The sequence below is a fragment of the Podarcis erhardii genome, assembly GCF_964252035.2.
Source record: "Podarcis erhardii genome assembly, chromosome: 2".
Classification (NCBI taxonomy): Eukaryota; Metazoa; Chordata; class Lepidosauria; order Squamata; family Lacertidae; genus Podarcis; species Podarcis erhardii.
In genome coordinates, this window is record NC_138498.1 from 37,528,883 (window position 1) to 37,555,780 (window position 26,898).

The window sequence follows — 26,898 nt, forward strand, 5'->3', positions numbered from 1 at the left end:
ATTCTGATTGCATTTACTGAATACAAGAAATATTTTGGGGTGGGGTGTTAAAAAGAAAATCTGGTGTTTTTAATGATTAAACGGTTCAACTTGCAGTGCTTTGAATGTTTTACAAATACTGTCTGATGATGCACTTGTAGCTCACACTGTTACCCCCAGGACTCCTTCTTTTGAAAGATTTTTGTAAGTGGGGGCAACTTTTGCTCTGAGGCTGGCTGCCTCACCTTCTTACCGATATCTTTGGACTGTAGGGCAGCCGCTTGTTTTAAGCTGTGCCCCCCGCTAGTCCTCTCAGTTGCTTTGTAGCCACTTCTGCTGCTCTGTGTGTCATATCAAAGGCATGCTCAAGGACTAAACCAATCTCTCATGCAAACCTGGAACTCTGCCTGCCTGATCTCATGCCACACACTACGCAGTTTTTAGTGATTCACTCAGCTCCCCAAATGCACAAGTTTGTGCCAACAGCTTGAAAGCAATCGCTATTTCATCCACTATCCGTGCTTTCTCTTTCATTCCGAGTTCTAATAAAGAATCTGCACCTTTCATGCTTAATATTTCTTCTGAGTGTGCTTCAGATTCAATATTTCAAATCCAGACATGGCCATTTATTATTTGCATTGTTATCAAACTGAAAAGTATTAAATACCTCTCTTGCTTATTCACCTGCTTTATGAATAAATAGTGTTGGATAAAATCTCTCACCTATTTCAATTGACCCACTTGCAATGCAGTGCTGTACAACTCAAATCCTTGTCTGCATCTTCTTGAGTCGTCACAGCATTTCCTTCCCACAGCATAATTCTTAGAGATTTTCTCTTGTCCATTTTTTTGGGGGGGGGAGGGGCATTCTGTTTTACCATGTTTAAACAAGGCCTAAGTTCATGAAAGGATAATTTCTCATTTGCCATTGTCTCCATCTTCCTTCTATCCCCCTATTGCAGGGATGGGTGACCTGAAGCCCTCCAGTTCTTGTTGGACTCCAACTCCCTTTATCCCAAGCCAGCAATAGTCACCAGTGGTCAAGGAAGATGGCAGCTGAAGTTCAACAACTTTCAGAGGCCCACAGGTCCCCCACCCTCAGCTCGACTGCCTGCCCTATGCAGGCTCCTCAGGGCAGGGACCTGTCTTTTAGTTGCAAAGTGCCGTGCACATTAAGGGTGCTATATAAACAGATCTGGCCCAAAACAGTTTGGCCCCTGAGGTGAACCACAAAATTCCCTGTTTCCGGCCAGGGAAGAAGGGGTGAGTGTCGATCTACATTGGGAATAAAGGGGAACTAAAGATCTACACTGGGAACAAAGGTGGGAGGCGACCAGCAAAACCTTCTCTTCACCAAAAGGCTGCTGTAAATGTGTTTTGGCTGCCAAGGAGGCGGCTGCCAAGGAGGCGGCAAATCCAGCCTCCAAGGAGTGTGCTGCAGCTGTTGCTGCCATTGCAGTGGCGACACATTTTTGGGAGGCCAGATCTGCTGCCCCTGTGGATTCTGCCTCCCAAGGCAGTTGCCTTACCTTGCCTTATCGGTGGGTCAGCCCTGTAGATAAAATAAAAATGTTTTACCTCCTCCTGACACTGTGTAATATTTGCTGCTGAACATTCTGTAGGATGATGCGATAGGAAGCTGAAGTGTGGACAACACCCATGTTGAAAATGAAGCTTTTGCCTTCCTGGATCAAAGACTAAATCTTTTGAAATTGCAAATGGATTTCATTATGATGATTAATGTGGCAGATACAAGAGCATTTTATGACCGGTTGTCTCACTGTGCTCTCCTGCTGTGACCCTAAAGTATTAAATATTGACTCTCTTGCTCATCTTTCTTTGTCCAGCTGTGGCTCAATGTGCCAAATGGCTTTTTCTGCCACCTCTCTCCCTGACACCCAAAGAGGTCCAAGGGAGTCAATAAAATATTGCCTGTTCCTGTTCTAATATCAATGTTTAATGTTTGTCTTTAATCTGCAACTATGGTTCCTAATGAAGAATTGGGGTACCAAAGGACTTTGTTTAACTTTAAGGGCATGAATAATTGCCTAGGCTTCTGCAATTTGTTCTTGAAAACAAATGGAGCATGTTATAAATAGTTTATAGCACCCTCACTGGCCAGCTCCTTTTAGCTTTCCCCATGTATGAATAATGGATTATTATCCCAAACTGGGCTTGGCCAGTGCTACAGATTAAGTGCCTAGGCAGTAGCAGCTACCTTTTTTAAAAACTCCAGGTCATCTGGCACCAGGGGTCAGCATCGTTGCACAACTCTTAAAGCCCAACCCTAACTCAGGGTCCCTCTGCCAACCCCTGGAGCCTCCTGGTTCTGCTATTCCTTCCTTTGTTGTTGCTGCCTGTACACTTGGTCCATTCACTGGTCTGTACACCACCGATACAATGGTCTCTAGAACGTTGTTCACTGGGGAATGGATACCCCTGTCCCACAGGGATGTTGTGGATATACAGCCTGAAGATGAATAATGGCCTTCTGGTTCCTGGGGGTTAAAACATGAGTAAGCAAGTTTTTACTCGAACTGTTGGGCATGGTGTTTGGGTGTTTATTTCAAAGATAGAACTCCATGCTTTACTTCTGAGTTTCTCTGAAAGGCCTTTGTGCCTGTAGGTGTTGCTATTGTTTGTCTCATTAGATGGTTCTGCACTTGACTGATTGCCTGCACAATTTTCTGCCGCAATTTGAAAATGTCTATATTTTGAAGGGCTTTCATGTGCTCCTTTAGAGTCACACACATGCCTCATTAGGCACAATTGAGGGGGGGGGGGCATTGACTGGAGGCAAAATGCTGGCCAACCATTAGCTTGCGCTGTAATCTGAGAAGAAATGTAAGACCATACAATAGAGCCACGCCAAGAAACACTTTTTTTTACTTCCATTTTGTTTTCATTATCATAGGAAATTGAAGTGTGGCATATATATGTTTTGGTTTTTCCCAACTGCCCGCTTCCAATGTCATCAATCCTTGGTTAGGTTATGAACAACATATAAAAACATAATAAAACACCAAACATTAATAGTAACAATCTGATCCAATATAAAAGCCGCAATAACTAAAATAGACAACTTATATCAAACAAAGCAACATTCAACAATACATCAGTATCTAATAGTAAACAGTAAAATTAAACATCAACAAATAATAATTAAACAGTTCACACTTATCAGCCACAATAAAGAATTACCAATCTACAATCAATAAAAATAACAGCAAATAACAATGCATAAAATACCACAAAACATACAAAACCATGTAAAAGGATCAAATTGAGAAACAGACACACAACTTATAAAACTATTTTTAAAAAATATCCCTGAACTTCCCTTCCCAACTGCTGAGTTGTTGTTGTTGTTGTTGTTGTTGCAATATATACGAGAGGGCTAGATGAGGCTCATCAATCTGGGAACATAGCCCTTCTAGGAAACGGAAAACTCTGAACCTAAACACCTGCTGCCTTGCGGCTATAATCGTTTGTGAGAATGGCTTTGGGAGTAAACCTTGAGGAAAAATCTGTACCTACTGTCTTGTGGGACATGTTTGGGAGAAGAAAAGGCTAAGGAGTAAACCCTACGCAAATCCGGAGTGGAGTCCCTAAAATGGTTGGGTGGTGCCTTGTATGCCTCCTTCCAGCAACTCCTGCAGCCAAGCTGGTGCCCAATGTATTGCTCTGCTTTCCTTTGGAGCACATCAGTGAGGCTGAGGCAGGAGGTCTGGTTGTGTGAGCGGCTCAGGACCTTCATGCACACTGTTCAGGCTTGCACTCCGGAGAGGTTACTTGAGTGCTGCTAATGCAGCAAAAACAACGCAGGAGTCAGCAGTTATAAGTTACCGGTCTCTGCAGCCATAACATGCCCTGTGATTCTCCAGCAGTTTGGCTTGAGATAGGCAGATGCCAACAATATGAGTTTTTTGTGATGATATATTGCAATTCTGTGGCATTTTGATGGACCGTGATATATTTTGATGCTTAATGTGTCATTTTCTTTCGTGGTTCTTGATCATTTTAGTTATGTACGTTGTTTAGTGATATTTATTTAACTGTGTTACTTAAAATGTGGAATTATTAGTATTAGTAATCATTGTTTGGTTTTGAATGAGGAATTCATATTGTCTTTCCTATATTGATTGCTTTTTGTAAACTGCTTAGAGACTTCTGTTGAAATAGGAAGTGGCATATAAATTAGCAATTTAATAAAAAGGTGTCTCATTGCTAACCATGCACAACGTTAACCCTAACATCAAAGCTAATGATAAATACTGTAGAAAAAAATGCCATGAGAAATATTCTTGACTTTCTGCATGTGCCAGCATTTAAGCAGTCAGTCTAAAGGTGAGTTCCTGATTTGCTAGAATAGGAGGCTGTTCGCACATAATGTTGTTTAGGGAAGGTTGGGATTGCCAATCCTTGGATTCTGGTGCCTGGATAGGATCTAAGATGGGGTGTTTTGTGGGACAGAGGGAGGAGAGACAGGACCCAAGTTCATGGAACTGGAGCCCAGATTGAATAATGTGAGCACTACACTATTCCTTCAAAACAGAAAAGAAAAGATAGCTGGTATTCTTAGCAAGCTCCCTTTGGTACCAGAATCTGAGCTCCGAACTAACCACTCCCATGTGTGTTTGTACTCAACAGCGATAGAAGGCAGACGGGACCAGTGTGAGGTACCCAGGGATCCCAAGTACCCTGACTGCTCTGGGAAAGTGGAGGTGAGTAAAGTAGATTCAGATTTGTGCTCTGAACAGAAAAAAAGGTAGAAATGAAAGCAATGTGTCTATTTGGATGACAGTTAAAAGAAGATGGAATCTTTTTTGTTCACACACTGTTCCAGCAAGCACTGCAGCAGTAAAACCAAATTATTACGATGTGAGAAAACATCTTTTCAATGCATTTTTCTTCCCCCCCCCCAAAATTAGAAAGGAATACAAGTGGGCATGGGTAGTGTTTCAGAGGGACACGGGTGGCACTGTGGGTTAAACCACAAAGCCTAGGACCTGCCGATCAGAAGGTCGGCGGTTCGAATCCTTGCAACGGGGTGAGCTCCCATTCTTTGGTCCCTGCTCCTGCCAACCTAGCAGTTCGAAAGCACATCAAAGTGCAAGTAGATAAATAGGTTCCACTCCGGCAGGAAGGTAAACAGCGTTTCTGTGTGCTGCTCTGGTTCGCCAGAAGCGGCTTAGTCATGCTGGCCACATGACCTGGACTGCGGACAAACGCCGGCTCCCTTGGCCAATAAAGCGAGATGAGCGCGCAACCCCAGAGTCGTCCACGACTGGACCTAATGGTCAGGGGTCCCTTTACCTTTACTTTACTTTTAGTGTTTCAGAGATCACCTGGGGAAATGAACAGTGATAGTTAAGTCAAGTTTTCCATGAGCTAGAGTTGGACCAGTGGGTGCCCTGCCCCACCAAGAATAAGAATTTGTTCCACCTCAGTAAAATTCAAGCACACAAACACTGACTTCTTGGTTTAGTGATACAACAAAATTGTATCTTATTCCTTAGATGAGGGAGATTTCTTGTTGAGAACAAATCAGGAGCAGCTGGTGCCGCCTGCCCTCAAGTGATTCTGCTCCAAACTGACAACACCCACCTGACCTGTCCAGCTCTGCTGCCCAGTCAAGTACCCCGCTGGCTCAGGGTGGACTTTTCAAGATCCATGTCTCCCTTACTATGCTTAATCAGTCCTGAAGTTCCCCTTTAGCTACTATATGGCTGTGAATATGGTGCTCAGAGAGGGTAAGGGACAACTTAAGGCAGTTACTGTTTATTGCAACAAGAGACTGTACTCATTATAAGCAGGCAGAAGCTTGCAAACTTAAAAATAACTGTTCTTATTTAATGCTTGCTTTTTGGACACTAAGAAGCCATTGAAATAACTTCATTTCTTTGAAGCCTACCTGGAAATGTGGCAGCCCCACTTAGTGTGGAGGGCTGGATATGGCCCTGGATGTCAACTCTGAACTTTAAGGGACGTGAGTGGTGCTGTGGTCTCAACCACTGAGCCTAGGACTTGCCGATCTGAAAATCGGCGGTTCGAATCCCCGCGACAGGGTGAGCTCCCGTTGTTCGGTCCCAGCTCCTGCCAACCTAGCAGTTCAAAAGCACGTCAAAGTGCAAGGAGATAAAAAGGTACCGCTCTGGCGGGAAGGTAAACGGTGTTTCTGTGCACTGTTCTGGTTTTGCCAGAAGCGGCTTAGTCATGCTGGCCACATGACCCGGAAAAACTGTCTGCGGACAAACGTGGGCTCCCTCGGCCAGTAAAGCGAGATGAGCGTCGCAACCCCAGAGTCGTTTGTGACTGGACTTAACTGTCAGAGGTCCTTTACCATTACCTTTTTATTCCCCTAGATTTTATATATTGCTCCACCAACAGATAAGGACAGAGGAAGATCAAGGCCCATCTAGTCTAGAATCCTCTTCTCATGCAGGGATCTGATTGGTACCGGGAAGCCCACAAGCAGGACCTGATTGCAACAGTGCTCTTCCCACTTGAGATGGTGAGAGTCAACTCCCATCATCCCTGACTATTGGCCATGGTGGCTGGGCTGATGGGAGTTGGAGTCCAGCAGCATCTGGAGGGCACTAGCTTCAGGAAGACCTCCCTATGGGGTAACATATGCACTACAGCTGCAACCATAGCCCTAATGTGTCAATTAGTGCTGTGCTGAACCTTCTCAGAGATTTCATGTTGGTCATTTGAAGGAGGAGGGTGAGGGCAAAATGAAGATACCCCCCCCTAAAAAAAAGGTAGGGTGGGTAGAATTTCATTAGTTTCAAGTGACCAGATTTGTTGAGGTGGATGAGTAGATTGTGCTTTTCTTACATGAAGTGGCCAGGGTGTGTCTCTTTTCAGATCAAACATTTTTGGAAAGCCCTAAATTCAGGGAAAGAAGACCTTGTTGAGCTTGACTCTAGTCTAGAGACATGAGAGGTGTTGTGGACTCTCCTTCTTTGGAGGCTTTTAAGCAGAGGCTGGATGGCCCTCTGTCATGGATGCTTTAGCTGAGATTCCTGCATTGCAGGGGGTTGGACTAGATGACCCTTGGGATCCCTTCCAACTCTACAATTCTATGAAATATTCACTGAGAGAGAGAGAGAGAGGATGCACACCTTCTTTGTGTGAAGTCTGAGCAACTAGGTTGCCCTGCCTTGCATGATTCATGGACTAATGTAGCATTTATATCTCTGTTAATTATTCATATGCAACAAAATGCAAAGGAAGCACCAATGGATTTATTGTCTTGCTTGTTTTTAATCTCAAGTGTTATCTCTGCCCTGGGGAACAAGCAAAGTGTTGTAACCTGATGCTGGTTTTGAGTACCACATTCTGCTTAGAGCAGCACATTGCCTTGACTTGAACACAACTCGGGCATTTGATTGGGCGGTGCAATTGTGTGCCGCTCTGTATCTGCACCGACCCGTTTAGCTTAACAGTAAGATTAACATGAAGTCATTCCCCCCACTGCACCCCTTCAGCTGTTATTTCAGCCTGCATGCCCCTCAACCAGCTACTTGACAAAACAAATTAACTGCCAGATTAACAAGACACAACCGTTGCATTACTCAGATTGTCCCAGCTACATAGCGGTCATTTTCTCCCATCCTCTTCCATGGCGGGGTTAAATTTTAAGTGTAATTTAATTGCTGGAGGCAGTAATTCGATCTCCTGTCTGGATGATTGGTGTGTTTTACATATCGGGAGTGGAGGGCTGTCTCCTGAGTGGCTTCGTTTGTGTAGTTAAGTTTGGAAGAGGCTGGCACCAGCAATTACGGAGGATGATAGATCTACATGGAGAACTGGAAGCCTGGGCTATTGCCTTGCATGCAAAATCCCCTTGCGAAAGAACCTCACTAAATTTATTTCTCTTTAGCACAGATACCAGCCTTTCTGAACCTGGTGGCCTCCAAAAGTTTTTGACCACAACCTCCATAGTGGAGTCATTTCCAGAATATCAGGAGGGAGGCTAGCTCTGCGTTTTGGGGGGAAAGAATACATGTGTTAGCTTCGCTCTATGGGGCAAAACCACGGCAGATAAGGATCAGGCATTTTCTACACTTATCAGCCAGCTTGCTTTTGTTCTGGCAAATTTCATCTGAAGTGCTGTGATATTATTTATTTCCTCCACAACCTGTGCTGATCAGTGATAACAGACCTCAGTGATAAGCAAAATAAGCTTTGTGAGATCTAAGCTAACGGATAAAATGTAAGCTCCTTGGCAGGATCTCCTATCCATTTTTAGATAAAAGCTTTAGATGAGTTTTCTGGGTAATAAAAATTCTATTCTATTTAAAGAGGTGAACCACCCTGAGACCTGCAGGTATAGAGCAATATATTAATAATAATAATAATAATAATAATAATAATAATAATAATAATAATATAGTAAGTTTATTAAATCATTTTCTTAGGGCTGCTTTGCATGTCATTTTACTTATATACAGTATAAGGGGAAGAAAATGTGTGGCATACCATTGTGTATTAGCCTACACATACATGTGTACAGCCTTGCTGTATTTTTTAATGATAGTATGCTCTACAAATAGATCAATAAATATACATATTTCAGATCTTTATCCTTTTCGGCAATGATTTTGTCCCTTAGATTGGTGCCACCAGAATCTTACCAGAATTTCCTATTCTTTACTTACTCAGAATTGTTTTCACAGTTTCTATTGAACAAAATTAGCTCCCACAACAGGAGGTTTTGTTTGTTTTGTGTTTAATGTTCTCCTTTTGTATTTTTATGCCGTAAACCACCTGTGGTTTTTAATAATTTTTTTTTGAATAATCAAATAAAAAGTTCAGGAGCTGTTTTGTTGACTACACCTCCCTAGTCTGAAAGTCTGTCTTTTCACTGCATCCTTTTGATTTCTTTCCTTTAACAAGATCTCTGTCTGCCATATAAATACCTTTGTAACAACTTCTTCCAGTTAAGCCAATAATTTGCCAATACTCATGCATCATATCCCTTGATAAAGTCCAAAGAAACGAGCTCAGCCTCTAGAAATGTTAGCCTCTTCTCAGTGTAAATCCAAGCCTTAATCTGATGATCCCTTGATATCACTTGCTGCATTCAGAAGCTCCATTGTTGGTTACATCTTTGTGTAAAGGCTCAGCTAACCAATACCCCTCCCTTTGCCTTTCAGTGGATGAGAGCCAGGTGGACATCAGACCCCTGCTATGCATTCTTCGGTGTGGACGGCACAGAGTGCTCGTTCCTCATCTACCTCAGTGAAGTCGAGTGGTTTTGCCCCGTGCTGCCTTGGCGAAATCAGACAGCGGCTGCATCTTCCACCATGCCACCACCCAGAGCGCAGGTGAAGCTTCTAGGCCTTGAATCGTGCCAGTCAAATTCTCACTTATTTGACAAAGGTTGTTTTTATCGGAAACAGTTGGTTTCGATGCTCTCAGACAACAGGAATAGGCAACAGTGAGAGAAAAGATTAATGACCCTGGCTGAGTGTGGGAAGGGCAAAAGAGAAAGATCATGCCCAGTGGTGGTTATGTCACAGACTATAAGGGGGCATGGTCTCGCACTCATGCTAGGGTGCTCCTGTCTGAGCTGAGGAGAAATAAGGAAAGCATGGGTAATGATCCCTCAGTCTGTTCTGTAACCTCTTTCCTCCCTGCCTTACTGCTCCCAGTAAGGTGTTAGTGCTAGTGGGTGGGGTGTTCACATCCTTGAGTGGCAGCAGTAGTTTGTCCCAAGAGTCTCTTCCATCTGCCTGATGGGCAGGAAGTGGGGAGTGGGTATGGGGACAAGGCTGTGGTCAACTCTTCAAGCAACAAGTATACCTAGCAAAATGGTCCCCCTTGAAAACAGTGCATAAGCCCGTTCTATCCACCCTGGAAATTCTTCCATCACTTCCTTCCCCAACATGCACAGGGGAGAGGAAATTGAGTGGGGTATCTTGGAGAAGAGTTATGGGTGGGTGGGTGGAACTACGAATAGAAGCACTCTGCACTATAGCATTTAGTTGCACATCAAAACTGATTTACTTTAATCAGCAAATTAGCTGTCCCTATATCATAGTTGGGGACGCGGGTGGTGCTGTGGGTAAAACCTCAGTGCCTAGGGCTTGTCGATCGCATGGTCGGCGGTTCGAATCCCCGCGGCGGGGTGAGCTCCCGTCTTTCGGTCCCAGCTCCTGCCCACCTAGCAGTTCGAAAGTACCCTTAAGTGCAAGTAGATAAGTAGGTACCGCTTTATGGCGGGAAGGTAAATGGCATTTCCCTGTGCTGCGCTGGTGCTGGCTCGCCAGAGCAGCTTCGTCACGCTGGCCACGTGACCCAGAAGTGTCTCCGGACAGCGCTGGCCCCCGGCCTCTTAAGTGAGATGGGCGCACAACCCTAGAGTCGGACACGACTGGCCCGTACGGGCAGGGGTACCTTTACCTTTTAGATCATAGTTAATTTTCAAGATGGCACTGAACATATTGGCTGCCCCTTGGTGACTGAATTTGTTCGCTCCAATCATAAGGCATCTTCAGCCAGGGCCGTAACTGGGGGGGGGGGTGAGGTGGGCCCCCACCAGGGCGCAGGCGAGAGGGGGAGGTGCAAAATCAGCTAAAATATGTCCATAAATATATCTATAAATAAAAATATTGATTATTTCCCCATAAGAAAAGGTTTTAAATAGAGGGTGAATTGAATGGGTGGAGAGGGGGTTGTAGGAGAGGTGGAAAGAAGAACTAATTTGCCCGTGGGTAGGGAGCACAATCTGGAAGGTTCTGCCAGGGGCACAAGATCACCTAGCTATGGCTCTGTCTTCAGCCCTGTTCAAATGGAGAAGAGAAAGGAAACATACTTTGCCCATGTAACCTACATGCACTGTAGGATCTCCTTGCTCAGACAGCCATTGCAAGGGTCACTCTGGACCTTGCACTAACAGGAAGAGTCTGTTGTTGTTTCCCTAGGCGTCTTTTCAGAGAGACCTCTCCTACCTCCTGGAGTTGATTGGCAGTGGCAAAGAGTCTTTGATCTTCATGAAGAAAAGGATTTGGCATTTGGCCACGCAGTGGCTGAGGGCTTCACATAAACTGGAGCAGAAGCTAGAAGACAAAAAGAGAGATCAGAAACAGGTACAAAATTTAATCTGCTGCTTGTGAACCAACTTGTTATATGTGGGTATGGTGGACTCACAGCAAGACTGAGGGCTGTATCCAGCTGAAGCGTCCCATCAGTACAAAGACCATATAACACTGGTCCTGAGAGACCTGCATTGGCTCCCAGTACATTTCCGAGCACAATTCAAAGTGTTGGTGCTGACCTTTAAGGCCCTAAATGGCCTCGGTTCTGTATACCTGAAGGAGCATCTCCACCCCCATCATTCAGCCCGAACACTGAGGTCCAGCGCTGAGGGCCTTCTGGCAGTTCCCTCACTGTGAGAAGTGAGGTTACAGGGAACCAGGCAGAGGGCCTTCTCGGTAATGGCACCTGCCCTGTGGAACACCCTCCCATCAGATGTCAAGGAAATAAGCAACTATCTTACTTTTAAAAGACATCTGAAGGCAGCCCTGTTTAGGGAAGTTTTTAATGTTTAATGCTGTATTGTGTTTTTAACATTCGGTTGGGAGCCTCCCAGAGTGGCTGGGGAAACCCAGCCAGATGGGTTGGGTATAAATAATAAATTATTATTATAAATTATTATACGGACTCCACTTCCACAATGGGACCTCCCTGCTCTTCCCCAAATCTGTACTGGAGTGTTCAAGGAAACCTAGCTCAGATTGCAGGGGGAGATGGGGAAAGTTTTGTTGCACAAGTGGACATCCTTGTGTTGATGGGATGTGATAGTTGGATTCACCCTGAGAGTTTACCTTGCTATGTGCTCTGTATATTTGTTTCTCCCTTGTACACCCAGCACTGATATCATGCTCTCTCCCTCCCTCCTTCATTAGATTTTGATCCACATTGGCTTCTTGACAGAAGAATCAGGAGATGTTTTCAGCCCTCGCGTCTTAAAGGGAGGCCCCCTGGGGGAGATGGTCCAATGGGCAGATATTTTGGCAGTCCTTTTCATTCTGGGCCATAGCCTGAAAATCACAGTTTCTTTGAAGGAGCTCCAGAGGTGGGTTTGTGGATGAAATAGAAGCTGAACAGTGACATTTGTTTTGAAGCATGTCTTTGGCTCTTGCTCATTGTGATCACAATGCTTAGATTACAGCAGTGGGGAACCTCTGGCTTGGGGGCTGCATGTACTGTCCCCCAGCCATGCCCCTCACTGGCCATGCTTCAAACCCTCCTTGAGTGTTTATGTCTGACTAGACTGTCCCCTTGAACTCTAATAATCCCCTTTGCTTGCCTGGATGGAGGAAAGAAATCTGTGGTGTAGAAACCAGCCTACTGTACATAGGTAAATTCACACTCCTTGCTCTGTCCCCTTTTGCCGTACTGACATGTGCCTCCCCTCCTGGAAGATTTCTCAGAAGGGAATGTGGTCCTCAAACTGGAAAAGTTGTCTCCATTTCTGGAATGTGGTCCTCAAACTGGAAAAATTGTCTCTGCTTATACCTAGGGTTGTGCCAAAATTCCACCCATTTCAATGTGGAGGTCAAAAGTCAAAAAGTCACAATTTGTGGGGCCCTTGATGCAAACCAGACTCTAAGTCACTGAAAATGTTTGGCCTTTTCATATTTGTTTTTGGTCTCTGGTTTTTCACAAACTGCTGCTGCGCCGCTTTACCCCTTAGTTGAGGATCCCTTTCTCCTTCATAGAATTATTCCATAATGGAAGTAAAAACGCAGCATTCCTGCTTAGCATGAGGAGGCAATGGTTCTTGGACTGACCTCATCAATGATCCTAGCCAATCAGAAACATGAGGACAAATGAAGCCTATTCGGGGCAATGCTTTCTTAATAGGCTGCCATGTTTTTCCCTTTCACAGTGATTCTCTCCTCCAGCAGCAGCAACCCCCCCCCCAAATATAACTTGTTGCAATAGTGGGGCACTTCTCATCAGTGCTGAAGGTATGAGCGGATATTACCCTCCTCATTCCAACTCAGCCCTACTTACAGCTCAAACTGAGTTGCAGAAAGCAATTAGCCTAACTAGTGGGGATTGCAGCTGGTGGGGGTTAAGAACAAGAAAGCGCAAACAACATCACAGCAGGGATAGGCTGATTAGTATTTAACAGCAGTTGATTCAGTCAGAATGGCATGCTCCCTTATCAGCCCTAGCTGTCGCAAAAATACAATTTTTAAAATGAGTGCTTAGCTTTCCGGTAAATGTTACAAGAAGCACAGTTGAATGTTGCAAGAGATGGCTCCCTGTCCCCCAACTAGAAGGCCTGGTATGACTAATACTGAGATGGAATTTCTCTGTGAAAATTTCTGAGACTTTCCTCTATTTTCACATATGCACACACATCTGAAAAATAATGCCACTTTACACATTTTTCTGCTGAACATTCTCCACCATATTTTGAAGATAGGGGCCACGCTGCCAACACAGTTGCCGTCGCTGCCACCGCTTGTAGCTGCCACAGCAAAAAAGCCATAGAGAGAAAAGGAAAGAAGGGCTGTGCTACTACCACTGTTGATCAGGAGGGCAAACGTGGCCCCATGACCATGGGTGCCTGGGGCTGTTGGTGCCATGCGGCGTGCATGGCCCTGGCACCGAAATTTGTGGGTGCCCAGTCCCTTCATGGGGAATTTTGTGTGTGCTTGGACACCCAGGGCTCCAGGGAGTTGGCACCTATGCTGTTCATGGCGAGCCCCAGCCCCCTAAACCCCTTGGAGCATTTCTCCTCTCCTAGAGAAATTCAGTGAAATGAATTTTCACCGCCACCACTATGCCCCAATTTCTCTGGCCACAGATAGAGTATTTCAAGTATTTGTACCCAGCTTTAGGTTCTGACTAGGGGGTGGTGAGGAAATGTGGTTCAGCTCACATTTGAAGGTGAACTTCCCTAATATGCACTACCTGACGCAACAAGCAAACCAAGTTACCCTAGACATCCAAATTTGCACTGCTCTGAATTTTCAATGCAGTTCTCCGGAATAATAATAATAATAATTTATTATTTGTACCCCGCCCATCTGGCTGGGTTTCCAAAAAGGAATATAGAGTAAACAGTGCATAAAAGAGCCATATATTTGTGAGAATAACATACAAAAAATGCACTACATTAGGAGAAATTGTTTGCAAAACGTGTATATTAGGCAAAATTGTGTGTGAAAATGTGCACATTGGGAAAAAAAATTCAGTAAATGGTGGATGAATTTTCATGTGGACTTCTTAAAAAAACAAAAACCCTTCAGAATGATGTAGAAATGTAGAAAACTGAATTTAAAACTAGAAAAAAAGAGAAACAGAAAAACCAAAATGGACAGACTCACCCACCCATTCTGACATTGTTATGGTCACAGCCAGCAATGTGGAGCTGGGAATGGGGAAATACACAGTGTAATGATGTAAGAACACATGTTTGGTTGTTACGAGGGGGGAGAGGATTAAGGGACATAAAGGGCACAATTAAACCCCTGTGTCTATGCCAAGCTCATATTGGGGTTTCAGTTTAGCAAACGTGCAGTGGCTGCTTTTTCACACAGTTCAAGCCCTTTCTTATGCTCAGAACAGTAGGAGATTTGGCTTCTGCATTCCAGCACTGGTTTCTGATGTTTGTTGGGTACTCAGATCTCCTGCACCATCAGCTCTCTTTGTAACCAGTAGAGAATCCTCTTCCCATTCTCTAGCAATTTCCCCTTCCAATCACATACCTAACAGACAGTACACTCTACTGCTGCAAGTGGTTTTCCTACCAGCAGAGGATCTGAAAAAGCATAATTTCTTCTGCTCCTCTTTTAAGTTACTGCAGCATGCTCCTGTTTTGTAACACAGCACAAATCCATGAAGCGTCTCCTTTTGTAACATTTTAAAGGGCAGGGGAAGGGCCTTCGATTCAGTGAAACCAGCACATTTTTTATTGCTTTGTAGCACTTTGTGGCACATTCCCTGCAAATCATCTCAGCTTCTTGCTGTATACTGCAGCTACAGAACAGTTAGTAGGGTGGAGGGTAGCTGGTTATGGAGCTAACAAAGACTTTAGCAGAAGAGATTACTCAGAAAATCCTAGTAGCACTTAAGGCCGTTTATGTATTTAATTATTGTCACCAATGAACCTATAGGCAAATAAAGGAGCATTGTAGCTTCTGGAACTCTTTGCTCTGGGTATGGTGATTTGATCCTGTGTTGTTCTGTGGTTCCATGGTTGTTCCCCCCAAAAGTGCATTCTTGGCTACCTGACCCATTTCCCTGTTCTCATTCTCAACATGAATTTGAGGAGATGAGCTGTGCTACACTCAAAGCCTGTTTGGGGAGTTGGGATACAACAACATCTGGAGGGACACATCTGGAGGGACACAGGTTGTGTACTCTCCAAAACTCAAGCTAATTCTTTTGTTTAATTCACCCCACCACTTTCACCACAAGCTCAATACTGCAGCTTAAACACATTTGCTTTAATTTGCCCAACCATTTTTGGTCAGAGCATGCAAAAACCTAGCTTGACTGTAGCATCCCTTTAATGCAGATATCATAGAGTCGCAGCTGTCAGGCCTTATGCATTTCTTTCTTATGTCTGCCTGGAAGAATACAGGAGCCCTGATCTCAGTTGGTGATGATGTGAGGACAAAACGTCTGGCTCCCACCTTGACTCCTGTAGTTTAAACTAGATGCCTGTTTTTTCACTGTTTTATCACACACACACACACACACACACACACACACACACACTTCCCTTGCATTTCTTAGTGAATTTGCTAGCTACAGTTTTATGCATCCTGACAGCCAAGAGGTGAAATGTACATGATTATCTGGTGCAAACCATGCAAAGGAATTGTTGTAACATCAGCAGCAATTTGCAGCTCCCGGGAAAGAGAGTGCAAGTGTCAAGCTGAATCAGTTAGGGTCCAGACAAGACTCCTTTGCTGCTAACTTTTGTGCTGAGTGTGGAGAGTTCCCAGTTGGAAATGGATGTTGCTGGTTGTGTGTTGTGCAGTAGAGGACAAAAACTCAATCCCACTGGAATGGAGATGCAAACAATTTGGGCTCTGCAAAGTTTCTCCACCATACTTTCGGAGGAAGGGTGGGATATATGGTAAATTTAATAAATAAATGGAACAATCCTCCTTTGATGATGGCAACTTCATAGCTTGCATGTGCAAACCGGTCAGATAGAAAATGACAACTAAAATTTTTATAGCTTCTCAAGTTTGTTGTGGGAAGTGTGGGAGACAATGAAAAGTGAACCTCTGCCTTTTCAGCATGATTTCCTGACACTGTTGAGGGAACAATTGCACTCAGAATTTCAGGGAAGAAACATTGCTCAATGATAGCATATCTGGTGAAGTCCCAGCTTCATTCCCTGAAATCTCCAGGTAGGGTTGGGAAAGAATCCAGCCTGAAACCCAGGAGAGTCACTGCCAGTCAATGGACAATAATGAGTTGGCAAACCCTGAGTCTCTATATTCCTGTTAACAGTAGCTTTCCTTTTATTTTTATTTTTTATTTTTTAAAAAAATATTTTATTAAGGGTTTTCTTGTTTTACAGTGTGAGTGTAATGCCTCGTATTTTTTCCCTCCATGTAACATTTTTACAAATCCGTTTCATTTGTTGAGGCATTAAGGGGAGAAGAAAAAAAAAAAAGAAAAAAAAGAAAGGGGGTGGAGGGAGGGGAGATGGATGGGGGTGGGGTCGGGTAGCAGTGTTTCTATTATGCTTAATGTATGTAGAGTTTGGTGTCAGCGTGCTTGTGTTGTTCACTTGTGTTCCTTTGGTGGTGAGAGAGGTTGGGGTTGGCCTAGGGTGTGATTGTTTGTTTGTGATTGGCTGTGGTGATCTTTGTTTTCGTGTGTGAGTGGGGTGGGTGGGTGTTTTGGATCAGGTTAACCATATTGATCATGTGCCCTTTAAGCCCCTGCTTTGCACTTCCAAAGTGCTCTGCCCCATACTCCCAACACTCTTGAACAAATATTTCTAGTAACACTAGCAGAAGGAAAGCAGAAATTGGTTCAAATGAGAGGAGAGATTTGATAAGTGCCCACATAGAATCTACATCCCCCTTTTATTCTAAGCATAAGAATTCTCCCTTTCAACTGGGGCGAGCTAGAAAAGGTTGTTCTTCAGCACAGTCACAACAATGCCATTCTATTCCATGCATCTAGAGGTCAACAAGAAAAGCCACAATCTGTTGAGACTTAGTAAAATAACTGCACAGCAAACCTTTGACTGTCCTTTTGTGTGGGCCCTGTGCAATTATAGAGGATGTGTGTATTTGTCTGTGCTTCTTTGGTTCATTATGCTACAGAAATGAGTGGCTCATATGCAAGAAAGCACCAAACTTTCAAAGTGAGGCATTTTAATTACTTCTGGCAGATGAAAGCTTTTTATTTCCATGGTTTGTTTTTCTCCCCACAAAGCAAAAAAGGCGTCGAGGCTCTGAATTTTAAATCACTTCCCATAATATACGGGATGTACCTGCACCAGGATCATTCACACAAAACAAGCCATCTTGTGCACTGCTTGTGAAAAACAGCAAAGGCACATACATTATGCCCAGTGACTAGCTGTGATCCAATGGGCGCATATGCATGTTCCAGAGTCAACCCCATTCTCCCCCCTGAGGTTTCCTGTCACCAATATGGATGCTAAGTTTGTCCCCATGTTTCCCTTTAACCTACTCTTACACCAGCTTGCTCTTGTGTGTGGTGCGAAGAAAGTAACAGTGTTAGGACTGAGGAGATTTCACCCCTCCCATATCCAAGAATCTCCTGACGAGTCTGCTGATTCTCCAGAGAGGAGGAGCAGTGTTCTGCTTTCTACTTATTCAGCTCCAGCACCAAGTCAGTCAGTCAGTCAGTCAGTCAGTCAGTCAGTGTGTCGGAGAGAGAGAGAGACTGAGTGTTAGAGATCGTGTGTAGAGATAAGGTTGCTGCTAAGAGCAGCTGCAGACACTCAGTGCAGCATTCATTTATGCTTAGACCTATTTAGCTCTGTATATAGTTTTGTATTATAGTTATAGTTATAGAATAAAAGAAGATATTCTACAGAGCTGCTCTCCGAGTCGTTTATACACTGCCAGACTCTGCTATACTCTGCTGTGCGACGACTATATTGTGGAAGTGAATCCGGTGCTCACATCTCCAGGCTGTGAGTCCACAGCACTTTGACCTGTCCCTGTGTAAAAGGTGGTCTCTGGAAGTGCTACCCAGCTCGCCTAGCCCAGTCGGGGTTGAAGTGCATGAGTCCAGTTGATGACACTGGCTCAAGGGCGATGCTGACAAGGACAAGTATTGAAATTCATTTAGAGTCATGCGGTTTCCTGGGTAGTTTGTTGGATTTAGGGCCATTTTAAAAAAATCCCTGCCTAGCAGTGAAGCTCACTGGGTGAAACTTTTCCAGCCTAACTAGAGATCATTCTGAAATCCTCACCATCTGATTTAAGAATACAAGAACTTGTAGCCAGATTCTTTGTGTGTGGCGTTTACCACTGCACAGGAGGACCCCAATTCTTCAGTATAACACTGCAGGGGAAGAAAATTAAAAATCACATCAATATCACTGGCTTTTGGGGGCATCATTTTATCATGTATATACGGTCACATGCATGCATGCATGCATGGTATTGCAAAGGATACAGTTGAACAAGAACAACTGAAACTGCAGCTAATATCTTCCAATTCCAGAATTAATTATAGAAATTATTTATGTTGGAATTATATTAAAGAGAGTGAAATGCACCACACAGAAGGAGCTTCTGAAACAATAAAGGAATATAGTACAGGAGGAAATGACACAGCCCTAAGCGCAACACACCTCACAGAGTTTTTGTGAGGATAAAATGTGATGATCTCCATGTATGCCCCTCTGAATTCCCTGGAGGAAGGGCAGAATACAAACAATGGTACCTCTTTGGATCATTTATCTTTTCTGATAAAAGACAGGCCATCCTTATAGGGAATCACAGGCATCAACACCTGTGATGAGTGTAGCAGATTCAGATAAGAAAGGGGATTGTATAAACAAGGTTTGGATAATGGGCTTGACAGTGTTTCATAATAACGTAAGAGAACCCTGCTGCTTAAGATATTTTAAAATGCAGGAAATGTAATACCTAAATCTATTTTTCTAAGGTCAGAATTTTGTTTCGGGCACAATCCTGGAAGCAATTCTTGTGATCATTGCCCATTTCGCGCAGAAATGGATGAAAATGTTACATTTCCTTTGTTATATTTGTATAGAATGTAAAGATATGGATGTGTGCGTGCCTGTGCCTTGCAAGTTTCATAAAATTGGGTTCTAGTTGGGAATGATTGTGGAAAGGCTTAGAAAGCAGTCTTTCAAGCAGCATCTCTGTGGCTTAAGGAGGCTAGAAGCATAGCTCAGGTGTGTGGTCTCTATGGATTCCAATGTGAGGAGGCTTTCTTCTTATTTTATTGTGCAGAACATTCAATCTTTAATGTGGATCAGAGAGTGAGGGCTATTTCACACAAAGCATATAGTTGTGCTTTAGTCGCTTGCTTTGTACGGAGAACCTGTGTGGTGTCATCATCATCAAGTCATAGACCTCCTTTGTTTTCCCTTTTCTCAGTATACAAAAAAACCCCCATTAAAATATGAAAAGGGCAGAGCACTAACTCAAACAGGGATGGTGCTTAACAGGAGTGGGCCTTGACACATTGCCCACTGATGCTCTCTCGCATCTCTTGCTGATTCCTACCCACCCACCCATTGAAGCTGCTGATCAGGCTCCAAGCCGTGAGTTTACGCAGTGGTGCCAAACTCAATTTCCACAGCTGTAGATCACCGTAGTGCTACTCTTCTCTCTGTTAAAGAGCCATGGTTTTGATGTGTTCAGTGATAATATTGGACAGGTTTACCTACCGTATGAAGGTAGGCTATACAACTTGATACAATTACCTTTCATTTTAGCCATGAATTTTTTAAACCAGTCTTTTCATTTGCCTCTCTTTTCTTTTTTTGCCACAGAGCAAATTTTAAAACTGAATTTAACTAGCATGCTGCCTTTTCAGTCAATGCCATTTTTATTTATTTTTTTAAAAGTGTGTTTCTTTTTCATTTTGTTTTTAACTGCACAGAAGTGCTGAAATATTAAAGAGCAGTTTGGTGGGGGGGGAAAAGATTTTAAAAAGTGATAGAAATGGACTTCAAAATGGACATATTTGAGTGAATGCTTTCTTTTATGCCCACACATGCTGTCATGTCATGCTCACTGCTGTGGACAGAACACGGCAGAATGCACACACATAAAAATGTTAGAACCTTCCGAAGTGTGGGAGGCCAGCTGCAATTCTCTGTATTGCTTACAGTGGAAGAGCAATGATTGACAGATCCCAGAGCAATGCAATCTGCAGGCACCCTGGGTAGCAGGCCCTATACCAGTGGGAGGGAGGGGGAGGACTTCAAATGTAAGTGAGCCTTAAGTAACTTGAAGAAAAGGCAAAACAGAGAGAAAGTAGAATATTATTGTTACTGTCAGTGTTGTGTCTCTCGATAAATTAAGACTTCCCTATAGGCACAGATGAAAAGCGGTGCATTTCCCAGAAAGATATAAGACACCAAGATCTGTTGATGGTATAATTATACCTGATTTCTTTTAATGGAGATATTATCAAAGGACCACATTCCAGTCTCTCTTTCTCTCCCCAACCCCCTCTTTAATAGCTAGCTTCTTAATGGTGGAAATTTACATAGCTTTATTAACAGCAAATGCTCAGGCCTCAAATTTTTCTCTAAATGCAATTGCTTCTAGCCTGCTTATTATGTACAGACAAATCCATTTGCTTTGCACTTTGTAATAGAGCTGATCAATTGTTAAGTTGGTAAGTGGCAGAGAAATAAAGAGGTTGAGAAAATGTGAGGTGCTTGTGCAAGAGAGCGGGGAGGACAAGATGCACTGTATTCTTTGTGTATCGTTGGAGTGTGATTTACAGTTGGCTGCTGATGTTCCTTTGTGTCCCTACCTGGAGGTATCTGGGTATGACTCAGGTTGGTTTTCACCAGCATATGAGCCAGAATATTATTGCCTGCTACCATAATCCTGGGATTTATTGCTGACTAGACCTGTGACTCACCTGCATGTTTTCTCCATGTCAGCATGCCAGGTACTGCTATATATATATATATATATATATATATATATATATATATATATAACCTAGAAAACAATGAGATAATTCACAAGCACAACCCTCCATATATATATATGGAGGGTTGTGCTTGTGAATTATCTCATTGTTTTCTAGGTTATATATATATATATATATATATATATATATATATATATATATGGAGGGTTGTGCTTGTGAATTATCTCATTGTTTTCTAGGTTATTAAACAGGAATCGGGTTCATTTGTGCTACTGAAGAATGCACAAAGGCATAAACCGTGCCCTTTTCTTTCTTTCTTTCTTTCTTTGCTTTTAAAAATGTATAGCAGAAATAAATGCTACATAGAAAATAAAACACTATAGCCCAGACAGAAAATAGCAACTGCTGTGCTCAAATATAAGTTATCACTTGCTCAGGCTCCAAGGCTTAGCCTTAAATGGTACATAGTCCATTGTCTTTGTTTCATTCCTTTCTGCTGAATGTTTTTAAACTGCTTGTGTTCGCATTATGAAACAGATTTCCTGCCATTGAGCCCCTTGAGCGCAGTATGCTGCAATTCCTTTGTTCTTCGCTGGTGACAGAGTAAAATTTGGATGATCACAGGCTGTATTCCTCTGCCACAGGAGGTATAAGATGAGCTGAAATGCTGGTCCCTTCCTGACATTGCAGTCCAATGAGTCTGTGATGGTACCCTTAGGTTTTTGACTCTAGTCTCGATCCTCAGTTTTGTGGAAGCATTTATTGTTCAGATTTAATAGTATTAGCTCTAGGACCTGGATGGTTTGAAATGCTTGTCTAGGGTAAATTGCCTCAAAATGTTTTAAGTAGTAAGCAATGTACAAATTTAATTAATGAAACAAAGGTATGAGAAGCTCAGGATAAATGTGCATGCATGCCGGTCGCCATGAGCCTGCTCAGATATGTAGAAGGTTGACATATGTTTGAATCTGTTTATAGTTTATTGTTTATAGTTTATTGTTGTTTTAAACTATTTTTGAATGTTTTAAATAACTTTCTTAATTGTTTTTATTTATAAATTTCTTTGTTTGTTTTTTGTAAACCAATTTGAAGGTGTCTTCTTACAAGTAGTGTATACATTTTAATGAACTTTTAAAAGGTGCTGCAAAGACAGACTGGCAACTCAAAGATTCCTTCTCGCCTTTTCTCCTTTGCTTGGTAAAACATTTGTGAAAGAAATGGAAAAAGAGGCAAAACGGGATTTAGCCCTAGCAATGTTGCCTTCCTTCAGAATGGTATGAGGATTTATGGGTACAGTTTGTTCAAGCCTGCAGTTCAATGCAGGGAGAGGCAGCATCTTCTCCCCTGTCCCCAGATGAGTGAGTCGCTCTCTCCTTCAGTTTTGCACAAGCATAGTCCCGTGTGGGGAAGGGGTGTGTCTAAGTTTAGAGAGGAGCATCTCAATCAGGTTTTTGAAGGCTTGGAAAAACATTCCTCTCTGACAAGCTGAGGAGCTGTCCAAAAACTGTTGGTGCTGAACAGCTGTTCTGTTGCACTAAAATCACGTTAGACATGATTTTAAACATTTCTTTGAATCCTGTGCTTGAGATTCTCCTCTTTAAAAACCAATCAAACAAAAGGTTAAGAGCACTTGTGGAGGCCTCATTCTTGGTCAGAGCTTTGACACGGGGCAGAAGGAAGATTAACCCTTTCCACTTGCCATTTCCCTTGCTTTCCTTCCTCCCCACTAGCAGTGCTTTCTATTGTAATTAGCACTGGGGGTGGGGGGAAATCTTAATCCCTGAATATTAGTGGCTGAATCAGCCACTGTGGCTGCTTTTACTAAAAGTATCAGAGAAGGACAAAATCAAGCACAGGATTCAAAGGCACGTTTAGTATCAATTATAGCTTGCCCCAAGGACTCATATTAGAAGTGGCAGGGCTGTCATTAACGCGACTGCCCTGTTCAAGTGTAAAATGGTGTGTCAAAGCAGCATGTGGGAGAAGACCATTGAACCAGCCCCCCCTTCACCACACCTCCGTCCTTCCTTCCCTCCCTTCCCATCTCGGATATCAGGCATGAGCTGGAAAGGGAGTAAATTGCCTGGAGTAAAGTTTTGAGGGGAGGAGATGGGAGGAAAGGGAAAGGAAATGATCAGCACCCCTCTTTTATATGTTCATTTTCTCTTAAGGAAGGATCCTGTCCACTTGGCCACCTTACAGGTGAATGAGGGAGACATCGGAAAAGAGCAAGTTATCTGCCATGGTCACATCTAGTTTAACCCTAGATGTGAACAGTTGGTGGTGTTGTTTCCCATAAAAGGGCCCTGCAGTAGCTTGCAAGAGTCTTTCATCTATATATAGCAGGTTCCTCCTGTTTCTCCCCCTGGTAGGGACAGCTGTCTATTGTTTGGAACCCATGGTAACAGGATCTGTGGTATATTTCCAAAATGTAAAGACGCCTGCTTAAATCCATTCATTGCCAGTTAGAACACTTATAAAACCTGTTACGTTTAATTAAAGAGACAACTCTTTTTCTCAGAAACACATAGCTGATTAGATTTATTGACTGCTTTTGCATGAGGGACGCAGATAAACAGCTTTATGCCATTGTAAATTCTGAAAGGGAAGGGCTTTTGCCCTTTTGGGTTTGATTCTCTAAGAAAGGAAGGTGCATAAACAAGGAGGAATCAATGAGCTGCTAATTTTTCCTTTTTCATGAAATATATTTGTTCCAAATGAAGACTTCTTAACTGGGTGCTTTGAAATGTGTCGGGGGGGGGGGGGAGAATACCTGTAAAGATCCTCATTATATAATTGCCTTGTATTTAAAACAGGCAGTTGTGTGAGCTTGTATGCAGAGAGCATCCTGTTCTGTCATTAGTCATCACTTGACACCTGTGCACAGCCTAAATGGGTCCACACCGGGGGGAGTAGAAGCACGGTAGCCAAGCAGACGTTGGAGTGAATCAAGCACGCACTGAACGCAGTTGAGGTGGAAGCTCTTTGATTAAAATTCCACTGTCGCACTGAAGAACTGCTTTCACTTCCCACCCCCACCCCTTCTCTGGTGGATTTCACTCTACACTTGGGATGCAGTAACATTATCCATCTTTGCCAGAAATGACTTATCTCCAAGGTTCACAGACAGCAATTTCGGAATATGCTAGATTGCACAGAGTGTCAAGCTTTTTAAAAACATGCTTCCCAGGGAAGATAGATCCCCTTAAATCTGCAGACTTCGTTGCGATTGACATACGAACCACCATGACCTGCACAATCAGTATAATTCTTCTCCCATTACTCAGGTGAGCAATCCCAATGGATGGTTTGCCCACTTCTGCACTTCACAGGAACAAATGATAAATATAACTCTAGTTCTGACCAGAATTTTTGTAGCTGCCCTCTTTGCAGGGTGGAGGAGCAACTGCATCCTCATCTCGCCCACCACACAGGTGTATAAAGATGTTCTACACCAATGGCCAGTTCACGCAATATTTCTCCGTAGGGACTAGCACTAGCTCCCCCCCCCCAAAAAAAAAGAAAGTAGTGATTAGATTTCATGGACTTCCCCTTCCACTCTCTCTTGTCAGTGTTTAGGGTTGCACTGCCCATCCCTTAGGAAACCCAGAAAACCATGAGGAATATAGTGATGGATATGATTAGATGGATGGCCTCTAAGAAGAAATCAGTATGATTAAGGAAAAAACAATGGAGGAAAAAAACAGAAAGCTAGAGGATATGAAATTGGGAGACGTGCCCCAACTATCATGGGAAAACTAAGACCTGCCCCAATTAAAAACAAACAAACAGGCACTCTATGATGTACAAAGTCCTTTCTTGCCGAACCGTCCACTGTTGCCATTGATTTACAGTTAAGAAGGGCTAGCAGCAGGAATGCAATTAATGCTGACGTTAGTATATTGGTCCTGTCCTCTGTAAGGAAGCAGAGGTTTGCCGAGATCAATTTTGTGCTGGATGTCTCAACTTGGGGAGCAATAACTTGGAAATAAAACTCAGGTTAATTTGAAAATAGGTCAATGGGATGTGAAGATAGCCCACTGTAATCTGAATCCATCGTATCAGCTTCAAAATGTCTCCCTTGGTTGATTAAATTACCTGTAAGGGAGGAATAGCAGGAGAAAAGCCTGCTGCAGATTTATTCTGGGATACGTGCAGCTGTTCAAGACAGATGTCCAAAAACAACCCAGCAAAGCTTTCCTGTATAGGTGAACATGATGCCTTTAACTGGCTTAATTAAAGAGGAAACAATGTCAGCCATCACTCATGTTATTTCTTATTTAATAAACGCAAGCTGGTCTCATTTTGCAGACTCTTGTCTGCTCGTCTGCTTTGTTATACTGCTTTCCAGAGCAATCTTAATTAATGATATCCTCATAAGAGGTTTGTAGTGTCGGCGGCAAAAGGGGATTCATGGAAATTCAATCAAAAGCAGATTTCACTAGTCAATTCCTCTTCTTCTTCTTCTTTTAAGATTAAGATTTCAGAAGCAACTGGCCCTGGATGCAAAGATCATCCCCCCCCCCTAAACAAATCTGTTAAGCTTTCAGCGAAGAAAGCATTTGTGTTCAATTTTATTTGCATAATTTCAAGCGCCATTAATAGTACATGGCATGAGGAAAAATTACCAAGATTTCACTCCAACCATGAGTGAAATTGGGTTTAGTAGAAAATTAGTTGACTTAACTGGCAGATGATGAAAGCTTGAATAGAGAATGTTTAAATAAGGAGGAATTGTAGAAAAGGAACTTGAAGGTGCAGGCTGAATTGAGATCGGGGCTAAAGTTAAAAAATATTAGCTAAAGTGAAAGATAAATGGAGACTGATAGTGAATTCAGAGGGAAGAATCCAGCAACCCTCTCTACTGATCATTCTGTCAGTGCAAGCATTTCTGCTTAGCAGATGGAACCATCCCCCTCTCCTCCCCATTTTCATTGTTCTAGGGGTTCTTCTGCCCTTCCAGAGTGGATTGGGGTGAGCATGGGTAAAGGGGGAAGTCCCATTGCACTAGCTAGCTTGCTTGGCAATTTAGTGCAATTTTTCTTTCTCTAGAAATCTAGCCACACGGCTAGGTTTCCCAGTTCAATATAACTCCATCGAATACATAGAACTGGTACACATATTTGCACCAGCTGATGAGCTTGGGCTTTGCTTTTATGAAAAATTATGCCTAATGATGGCAGACTATAATTGGTGTTCACCATTAGGTTACAGAAGATCTATCTGAAGCCTGTACCTTTATTTTTCTTGAGTAATTTGTGTGATATAAATGGAAGCGCATAATATTTGTGTGAATTCTGCCACACAAACTATGACACTGGGCCAATTAAAATCCGGAAAGCAGATTAATTTTCAAATGAACACCCATTTTACAATCAGGCTATCATCAATTCATTCATCTAGTACAAGAGCAGCCAGTGTGGTGTTTTTCAGTTATTAGACTACAACTCCCATCATTCCTGCTCATTGGTCATGCTGGCTGGGGCTGATGGGAGTTTGTAGTCCAAAAAATCAGTAGGGCATCCCATTAACTCCTCTATTATAGTACTTTCAATTTGCAAAGTCCTTTACAAGTTTCAGCTGATTCATTCTCACAGTAAGCTTGTAAAGTAGGTCACAATGAGAATCACATTTTATTAAGGAGAAAAGAAGCTGCTCATAATTTTTCTTGCTCCTTTGTGTGTCTTTTCTATAATTGAAGTCAACAGTTCATAATGGTGCACAACATTCATAAGGGCCTATTATTCTATGTTTTCTCTTGTGTACATTCCCGCTCATTCCTGTGTATGT

The 26,898-nt window shown here is 42.9% G+C and overlaps 1 protein-coding gene across 1 annotated transcript in view; it reads left to right on the forward strand.

The window, feature by feature from the left end:
• MGAT5B (alpha-1,6-mannosylglycoprotein 6-beta-N-acetylglucosaminyltransferase B) overlaps positions 1–26,898 on the forward strand; it is a 168,061-nt gene that overhangs the window by 95,274 nt on the left and 45,889 nt on the right. The window contains exons 5-8 of the mRNA XM_081850723.1: positions 4,630–4,703; positions 9,144–9,314; positions 10,914–11,078; positions 11,898–12,067. Coding sequence (XP_081706849.1) covers positions 4,630–4,703; positions 9,144–9,314; positions 10,914–11,078; positions 11,898–12,067 — 580 coding nt within the window. The remainder of the gene's footprint in view (positions 1–4,629; positions 4,704–9,143; positions 9,315–10,913; positions 11,079–11,897; positions 12,068–26,898) is intronic.